General features: G+C 45.2%; 1 protein-coding gene across 1 annotated transcript in view; it reads left to right on the plus strand.

Moving 5' to 3' along the window:
• The window catches only part of reps2 (RALBP1 associated Eps domain containing 2), a 38688-nt gene that overhangs the window by 13318 nt on the left and 15370 nt on the right, over window positions 1-10000 (plus strand). The window contains exons 5-13 of the mRNA XM_076278479.1: window positions 4273-4376; window positions 4620-4758; window positions 5096-5159; window positions 5922-6090; window positions 6799-6852; window positions 7094-7184; window positions 7711-7803; window positions 8903-8951; window positions 9216-9352. Coding sequence (XP_076134594.1) covers window positions 4273-4376; window positions 4620-4758; window positions 5096-5159; window positions 5922-6090; window positions 6799-6852; window positions 7094-7184; window positions 7711-7803; window positions 8903-8951; window positions 9216-9352 — 900 coding nt within the window. The remainder of the gene's footprint in view (window positions 1-4272; window positions 4377-4619; window positions 4759-5095; window positions 5160-5921; window positions 6091-6798; window positions 6853-7093; window positions 7185-7710; window positions 7804-8902; window positions 8952-9215; window positions 9353-10000) is intronic.

Here is a 10000-nt window from a genome sequence, read left to right on the forward strand (position 1 = left end):
AATGAAGACTAATGCTCCTCACTTTTCCATGGAACAGAAGATTTACTGAACAAATAGTGACTAAAGTTCTTTGAATTATTATTGAATCAAGGCTAGTTTGCACAACTTGGCCTATTTCCTGCTTGGATCAGTTAATTGTAGGTCATGGATCACTACAAAGAAATAACTTAGCAGATATAAAGGAATCTGGGTGGCATTGCTCAACAAAACAAATGACAGACATATTTTTCTGGTGTATTATTGTCTCTTTAATCATGGGTAGATTTTATCCGTTGAAATGAACAGGGCACTTCCTTTATTGTTCCAGTCCTGACCATTCCAGTAAAATCAGACCGCTGTGCTCTAGCCTTCTGTTCTCTTCTCTGCTCTGCATGCGAATATGGCTCTCTGCTCGTGGTTCAGTGTAGTAGCTATTCTCCCAGTGGTGCGGGGGGGCAGTTGGGGTATTTGGCCTTGGCCCACCACACAGACAGTTGCATTTCATTAATGCTCCCCCGTGGAGTATCAATGTCAGCCCTCTAATCTCCTCACCTGCTATGGAGGAAACCCTGAACAACACCCCCACTCTCTGCTCTGAAGTGTGTGTGAGTGGACATTAGTGCACAGTAGTCATAGTCATGGCCGTGGCCATGGCCGCATCCCGGTGACGTGGCTGTTGTCCCTGGTAAACTCATAGGACCTCTGTCATTCACTGGTGTTACATCAGGATGTATATTGGCTTTTGGGAATGCTTTGGCTCCCACTGTATTGATTTTTGGTCGTTAGAGGACTCATAGAATCCCATAGATGGTCTCTTAAGGTGATGATACATGGCACACCTTTTGAGCAAGGTTGCAGGGCAACCACACAAGTGGATTGGATGGTCATGATCATTTGTACTCCAGAAACAAATATCCCATATCAATATCAAAGGGAACATGCCAGAACAACAATACTCTGGAACATTTCCCACCAACATTGCTCCAAATATCGCCTTGTGTATCATCAGCTTTACAAGAGAGTGCACCACAGTAGCAGAATTGAATACAGTAGTCTCAGTGTTAGGGCGAGTTAATGATTACTGGGGTGTTTTCATCTCAGCTGGTTATTATTGACAGTGAGAGGACGAGGATCTGTGCATGCCCCACAGTTGACTCAGTTGGCGACAGTCAAACAGTATTGAGTACAATTGATTATTCCACTCATCAAGCGCTCAATGGAAATCATTGTGTGTCTGAACATGGAGATTTAGACATACTCTGTGCTGTTGTATTTCTCATAGGATACCATTTCTCATTGTGCTGCATTGTCCATACCTGGTGAGTCTTGCACATTCAGTATTAATGCCACTGCAAGAATTCTCGTGATTTATGTGTTCTTTATACCGATACATTTGTTGCAGTGCCTCTGTATAGCCTGCTATAGGGCGAGGCTGTAGATTCTGGTGTGTGTGTGTGTGTGTATGTGTGGTCTGCCGTTGTGTCTTTCCCACGGATGTCTCGAGCCCAGCTAGTATGCATGCGCCGAGCCCCACAGGGCCCTCCCCGAGCCCAGCCTGCCCATTAGTAACCAGGCAACCAGAAACATCAGAATTTCATTTATCACATTGGCGGCCCGGCGGCGGTTCACATTCTCTCCCAGGTCCGCCGGAGCTCTTTGTTTCAATAAAGTGCAAGGCCAGCCCAGGTCATTCATCAAGCGGAATGGCCTGTAGGGATATCTTCGGCTGCTTGCTTTGTTTTCCTATTAGACAGATTCACTGCCCATTAACACAAGGTGTACACATTACAGCTCAGGACAGCTCTCGTTATGTGTAATTAATTTTGAGTTTACTCGTTTAATTAAAAAAAAAAGACACAATAACATTTGTCAAGATATTTTCCTCAAGCTCTACGTATAGATAGATGTATATAACTGTGTAAAGCTATAGATGTTATGAGCATCTTGTCTTTAAATAGTTAAATCGGAATAGTTGTTTCTTTGTCAATTCTCAATATAATTCTTCAACAGCAGTTATATGTCGTACATCAGTTGCCAGTTAGCAGTTATGTGTCCTTCATTTTAGCTCAGATGTGCAGATATTAGTCAGCCTCAGTGACTCTATATCCTGTCATTGGTCAGCATGCTTGCTTTCCCCCGTGGCTGTCCTTGAGCTGCCTGGATATGCTGTTTATATGAATCAGAGAGTGTCCCCTTCAGGGCTGTGTGCAGAAAGCCCTTACAGGCCTTAGTTCCAGCCATGCAAAGCAGTAAAACTCTGAAGCTTAGGGCTCCTGCTTTTCTGCTGTGGGTCAGCACAATCTGGGGGCACTGCCCTCTCAGGCCATTAACAATAATGTGTATCAAGTTTTATGGACACTAAGCTTATCATGCAGCAGATTGTCAGGCCATATGTGCTGGAATTTAACCTGGTACGTTTTTGTGCGATTCCCATCATGCGTGTGTCAGTTTGGTGTAACCCAGAGGCTGTTGCTAAAAATACAGGCCAATTTGGGAGGTTTGAGACTTCCATTACAAACAAACGGGCTAAAAACAGATATCAGCTGATGGCTTAGCACCTGTTTGTGACCTATGACACGTCAATGTCTCGGCGAATCACTGAATCACACAGGAGACTGTCAAGGCTGTCAAGCCACGCTTGGCAGTGGAATCAGATGGGTGGGAGCCGGTGTCTCCGTTTAGTCATGTATGCTGACCCTGTTAATCAACATTCACACAAGGGGGGAAAAAGGTGTGACGAGATGTGAATGTTAAGTGAAGGCAAAGCGGATCGAAACAGCAGCGCCCTCCGCAGGTAAAGCCTTGAATATCACCACAAGTAGGCTTGACATGTCATAATGCTGTAGCTCTGTTGGGGATGTACATTCATCCATCCACTTACTCGTCCACTACATAGTGACTGTATGTATGTTTTGTTTTTTCCTTGACTTTTGCTTAGTAATGCGAGGCTACTCTTTTACCTTTCATCACCATGCTGGTCAGATTTCTATGTATCGAGCTGGACCACACTGGGACTAGTCCTTCACCTTTGAGCAGCGTCACAGTGGTCGTTTGTGAAGTCCAGTCACGTCGAGCGCGGCTTCTCTGCACGCTGGACATCCGTGGTGTCAGCAGGATGGCGTTTGTAAACATCCCTCTGTGGCTTTATCCTTCACCCTCGCTCTGCTGTCAGTCAGCAGCAGCCACTTATACAGCAGGCCGCCCACACACAGACACACATACACACATACACACACAGACACACATACACACATACACACACACACACAAAAACACACACACACACACACACACACACACACACACACACACACACACACACACACACACACACACACACACACACACACACACACACACACACACACACACACACACACACACACACACACACGCACACACACCACGCACATAAAGACACACACACACACACAAAAACACACACACACACACACACAGTAAACACAGACTCACATGCTCTCAGCTCTATATAATTTCTCTAATTCACACCCTGCCGAGTCATCTCCCCAGGAGCAGCGTTGGAAGCTGGAGACCAAGTGGCATCCGGCCCGAGGGGCGGCGTGGATTAGCTTCCAGTCAAAACAATAAACAACACCACTCTCGCTGGTTTCAAGTGATTCTCCCACTGGTTTGTTTTCGACTCAATTCATAATGTCGATAGACTCACCCTGGGAGATGGTTGTTGTTGATACTTCAGACGCGAGTTAGAATGAGCTGGAATTCATTGATTTTTGTAAAGTCTTTTGCCAAAATGAAGCGTGTGTTTATAACACGGCTCTTGCTGCTGCTGCTGTTGTGTCGGGAGTCGTGAAAGATGTAGCAGGTTAGATTAGGCCCCATTTTGAGAAGCAAATCCCATTAATGCCCTGTGAAGTGTGATTATCGCCTCCCACACAGAGACGCTCATTCATCTGAAAATAGAACACCCAGATGCTTTCTCTCACTAGTCTTCTCCCCTCTCTCCCTTTCTGTCGTACACAGAATCCCAACACACACACACACACACACACACACACATACACACACACACACACACACACACACACACACACACACACACGAACACACCATGTGCTCAGACACACATTTGCACACACACACCCCACCCCTGTGCCCAGCTTCAGCTGTTGTTGAGGGTGACCTCACAGAGTGAAAATGGTTATCCATCCCATTGCACACCACCCCAACCTCATACACACACACACACACACACACACACACACACACACACACACACACACTCACTCACAGTTTCCCTATATGTCCCCTCAGGGTACGAGGGAAAATATCCAGCCCGGCCCGCCATGCTCCAGGAGAACTCCTCACCCAGTCACTACAGCCACAAGCCCGCCCCAGAGCAGCCCGCCATCACAAGGGTAAGGAGCACCACCACACACACACACACACACACACACACACACAGTCATACACACACACACACACACAAACACACATACACACTAACTAACTGACATTGTTAACTAAAAGTGATAGTGATCATGACCGTGATAGGAGTGTAAATGAGCATTTGGTGACTTGCGGAGTAAACCCGCACAGAGCGTTCCCAGCACAGGGCAGCTCAGTGGACCACGCTCTGACCGCACTCCCTCCCTCCGCAGGCCCTGTCCACAGAGAGGCTCACAGACGGAGCCACAGACGACTACTCCGATGACCCCTGGAGGATCACAGAGGAACAGCGCGACTACTACACCAACCAGTTCAGGACCCTGCAGCCCGATCTGGGAGGTCTCATTCTGGGTAAGGCTGCCTGCCCGCAACCACCGTCCACTTTTATATTCGGATAAATCTGTCTGCTATTGTTGTGTTATTATTAGCTACAGTTTAGTAAGGCACGGGCACATTATGCAATGTGTTGCTACTTTAATGATAACTTTTAAAAAGGCTTTTTTGTTTAAAATCTATTTCTGCAGTAGTTCCATTTTCCTTTCCTATTCCTATTGTCACATGCAACATCATTTGTGTAGTTTATAACAACAAACCAACTCGATCACTTTCAGTAACATCTCGTATCTCCTCGCTTCCGTTTCCTGGAAGCTGGTTATTGCTTTTCTCTAATCTTCTTTTGTGTGTTCAGGAACTGTTGCAAAGAACTTCTTCACCAAGTCAAAGCTTCCAATACCCGAACTTTCCCATATATGGTAAGTGTGTGAATGCGTTGAACACAGAGAGGGGGGGGGGGGGGGGTTACGAGTAGTAGGAAGTTGTCTCACCTCTGTCCTGTCAATCGAAACCACTAAAAGGTGCCCCATAAAGAGCCTGACCCTTATCGGCCTGCTGTCCTTTCAGACCGTTTCCTCCTGTACCTTTAAGATGGCCAGAGATCAAATAACACACTAGCTGGGTTCTCTGCTCCAAAAAAGCCCCATAGTTATACGAGGTCAGATGTCAGGCCAGATTAACATACCTTCACCGTTACATAACCGCACTGAGAGTCTCTGTGTGAGCACCAGCCAGATTAGCCACGTGCGGTGGTCAGTTCCCTTTTTCAAATGCAGCACTTCTACACTGTACTGTACACACTCCGTGGGATACTAAACAGATGTTAGTTCTACATGGGAAATAACACAACAGTGAAAACACACCTGAATGTAATTAAACACCATTATTCTTACACACTTCCTCTCAGCAAAATAAGCGTTTATTTCCTTTAATCAGATGTGTTGTGATTGGATGCTTAAACAAAAAAGCCCTCTGTTGTCCATCCTGTATGCATGAGTGTGTATGTGTGAATGTGTGTTCATACATGAGCATCAAGTATGGGAATAACTTTGATTTGTTGTGTGTGTTTGTGTGTATGATTGTGTGTGTATGATTGTTTGTCTGTGTGTGTGTGTGTGTGTGTGTGTGTGTGTGTGTGTGTGTGTGTGTGTGTGTGTGTGTGTGTGTGTGTCTCATTCCAGGGAGCTGAGTGATGCGGACCGTGACGGAGCACTCACATTCCCCGAGTTCTGCACGGCGTTCCACCTCATCGTGGCTCGGAAGAACGGATACCCACTACCCGAAAAGCTCCCCCCATCCCTGCGACCCAGCCTCCTCGCATGCGGCGAGGTCACTGTAGATTCTCCCAAGGTTCGGACACACTCACATCCTGGTTCCTCCCCTGGGTTCACCTCCTCTTTAACATCCTCTCCCCATTCATTTCACTGGGACTGGGACCAATATAGCCATTAATGTTTCTTATTTATGGCAAGCCTTACCTTTTGTCCGCCGCCAAAAACCTACAAACAGCATTAATCGTGGCACAATTACTTGCTGTTGGATTCTGTCCACTGCAAGTCAATACATTTTTATTTCCCATTATTGTCACAACATGCAACATTTGCTTTGGAATATATTTGATCTGCAAAGTGGCCAAAAGTGCCAATTATAATTCTGCTGTTTGATTATGTCCACTGCAGTTGAATAAATTGATTGCTATTCAGTACCACCCACAATATTTGCTTTGGAATATATATATTTGGGACACACAGCTGTTGGTTTAGTGGCCAGAGAAGCTAGGTTTCTAGTGCTGTGTCAGCCAGATGAAGTGGGATTTGAATGATGTTGCTTCAGCAAAATAGGCAAATAGAGGAACCCAGGGAAGACCAGGAACTGTTTTGATTGTGTGGTTGTTCAGACTATTTCTATTAAGTGTGTAGCATGTTGTGGAGGTTACATTCAGAATCTATCAAATATGTAAAAAACACATAAAGATGTGAAAAATGTTAAGCAATGTTTGACATAGAAACTCTTCACTCTCCACTCTTTTTTGTCTTCCATTAAATATTCATCATGCAGATCATTCAGCCGCTCATTGTATTTGAGGATAGCACACCTAGGGCCATCCAGCAGGTAAGCACTATTCACATTAGTGTTCAATGAAAATGCTAATCTCAAACCTCATTTGCTAGAAGGTGATTCACGTAACCTTAGATAGGGGGCAATAATGAGCCTGATATAATGCCCTAGCACCCCAGACATCTGGGTTGCTAGAAGCTGAAATGAAAGCCACTTTGCTGCATGGATGTTAAATCATTCAATGGAGTGACAGATTCACGACTCTTTTGTGAATGCATGCTTGATATCCCAACAGGAAAAAGGCATGGTTGAAATACAGCAGGCCAGTCCTCTGCCAGCCCTGACTACATCAAAGCCTGACGTTAGGGACGAGGCCAGAAAGTCAGGTAAATGTGTGGTGGTTCAGCACCAACCGACGTCGAGCAGAAGGTCTGAAATTGACTCAAGCCCTCAAAGCCTCGGGAGAGCTTTTCATTATAATACAGTGATGTCTCGGAGTCGCCATCCCAAACAGTAATTTACAGTCATCCTGACAGACCAGTCATAACTGGTTCCAGCTGCGCTGCTTATTTGAGTTGTGCTGGCAGTGTTGAGCAGGTATTGGTGTGAGTCAGGCAGTATGCTAACCTTGCAATGGTGTCGGGAGGTTGTCAAAATTACTCTCGTTTTGTTGCTGTTACACAAGAGAAGTGTCACAGTTCCATTCCCGTCATTCTAATTCTCAGTCTGAAGTCTTTTTCTCTGGACGTTGCTGTCGGTAGCATTCAGAATCCACTGTTCTTGGGTTTAGAATTAAATTGCCCCGATTTTATAATATTTCCCATTGTCAGAAAAATAAAACTGTGGTCATATGATATTATTTAATGTTTTTCCTCTTGTTGTTTCAACCATCCATTTTTGATGCCCATGCAGAACTGAGCCCAAAGCGAGCGGCGGTCACTGTGGTGACCCAGGAGAAGCCCGTCCAGCACGTCCTGCCTGTCGGCGCTGCCAACCTCAAACCAGGTCACGCCAAAACCCCCTTTCTCAGCAACCACTCGTCCAGACGTCGCTCAGCACTTGTCTCACCATCCCCAAACACACCATGCCGCCACTGTATCGCCAGTAGCATAAACAGCAGAAGGTCATTCATCATAGCCCATTATGCCACCTGGCAGAGTAGTGGTGGTGATCTTGAGACAGTGTTTTTACCCAACACACAACTTAGAGCTTGAGTGTGTATTTTGTAGTCAGAGTGGCTGTTGTGGTTGAAAAGCATTGACTGCGGCTTTGTGTAATATCGATCTCACAATCATCCGTACCCTGCTGCCACCCTCTGGTCTCACATTTGCCCATCTAATGCTCAGATATCATATGAACCACAATGTATTTCTCTTGCTTCTGCTGTCTCCACAAATACCGAAACTTAAGGGGCCAATGAGCTTCGCTGACACTAAGACAAGCATGGGGATCTTTTAAACGGGAACAAAAATAGTGTCACCAATCTGAGAAAAGATACTTGCGGGAACTACTCCAAACAGGCACGTACTCCAGATGCTCGTATCTTGTATCTTTCTTTTTGTCTGGGATGCACACTAGCATAACAACCGTCCCTCTCTCTCACAACACTGTTAAGATCTAACCCCCTGGTCCCGAAATACACGTGACGTTAGAAGACAAATAGTTTGCCTAGGATGGGACTTTAGAATAATAGATTTTAGAACACAGGAGAAACCTGAAAAGTCCTTGACTGTGTGAGGGAGGAAGTCAATCTGAGAGGACAGGAGAGGAAGCTCTGTATGAATGTACTGGGAGGAGATGCAATACAAGCACTATAAAGCAATACTATGTGTTGCCACATTTTAGATTTATGATCATGTGGTTGAATTGGACAAGAGTCACATTTACCGGGAATGCATGGTATGTTTTTTGTCTTTCGTGGAGTTTGTGTGCACAGTTCGCATAGACTACACTAGATATACTGCACGTGTTGTCTAGATTCTTTATAAATAATTCGTTAGAGATTATTCTGCTGTCACACACTGACAACTTCCCTTTTTTGATGGCCAAACCACAGAGCAGAAGTGTGGTCCTCCTTTGTTGAATATATGAATGCTCTTTTCAGATCCCCCAAATGAGTTGGATCCCAACATGAAGTCACGAACGAGACCCAGGTAAGCCTCTCTGTGAGACTTATTTTAGACTGTAAATTGTAGTTTACATGGTTGTTTTGAGAGGTTGTTTTTCCCTGTGTGTTTCCCCATTATGTCTTCCCCACATATTTTATATTTTTCAACATCTGTGCAGCTGAATTTGACTTTGATTGAGAGGAACAGTAGAGATCGCAGGAGCACTGCAGACCTGTAACGAGTCCATCGGAATGCAGGGAAGTTTGGCCATTCCACCCATGCTGTTGTATGCCTCTGTTGTGTGTCCAGGTCGTACTCCAGCACCTCCATAGATGATGCCATGAAGAAGGTGGAGGAACCCCCCACCCCTCCACCGCGGCCCCAGAAGAGCCACTCGCGCGCCTCCTCTCTGGACCTCAACAAGCTCTTTCAGCAGGGCAGCCAGGGTAAGCATGCAGTGGGTGCTAAAACAAAGGTCTTCAATCTTTAAAGGATCACAATGCAGTTCTTTTACCTGAAAATAACAGCTTCAAACTCATTCTGATGCTACACTGACATCCAGCCTCTGACATTGCCAATTCGCACCCAGAATGCTTGATATTGCCTCATGTAACATTGTTAATGCGGGTAGGATTGCGACCCTTTTAATCAGTTTATGATTAACTGGGTACCATCTTAGCGCTAAATGGCATTGAATATTGACGCCAAAGGGCATAGATATCAATTCTTTCATTGTGTTCCTTTAAAAGACTTTGAAGCTTAAATAGAAGATCATTGTGCAGTATATGTAGAGCGTAGACCTTCAGAAATGCTATAGACTTCACATAGTTTTAGGCTATTTGCTCAGGAATTATCACACAGCGCACAGGGAGTATAGGACGTCTGTTGGTGGAGGACTGGCCAGGACCATTGTGCTCCATTTAAATCAGCAGGATCGAAGTGGAAGGACTTGTGTCAACAGATTCAGTGAAATCAAATCACAGACTGGTCCTAAGCAAACATTTCTGAAGTATTGTGCGGTTTAAAACAGAAACATGGGGATGGAGTGTTTTAGTTGGGAAGATTTGTTAAGAAATCTTTGCTAAGAAAGTTAG

The sequence above is a fragment of the Alosa pseudoharengus genome, unplaced genomic scaffold, assembly GCF_046254945.1.
Source record: "Alosa pseudoharengus isolate Yale_2024_CS ecotype anadromous, Long Island Sound unplaced genomic scaffold, YU_APseudo_1.1 YU_APseudo_1.1_scf_11, whole genome shotgun sequence".
NCBI classification, from domain to species: domain Eukaryota; kingdom Metazoa; phylum Chordata; class Actinopteri; order Clupeiformes; family Clupeidae; genus Alosa; species Alosa pseudoharengus.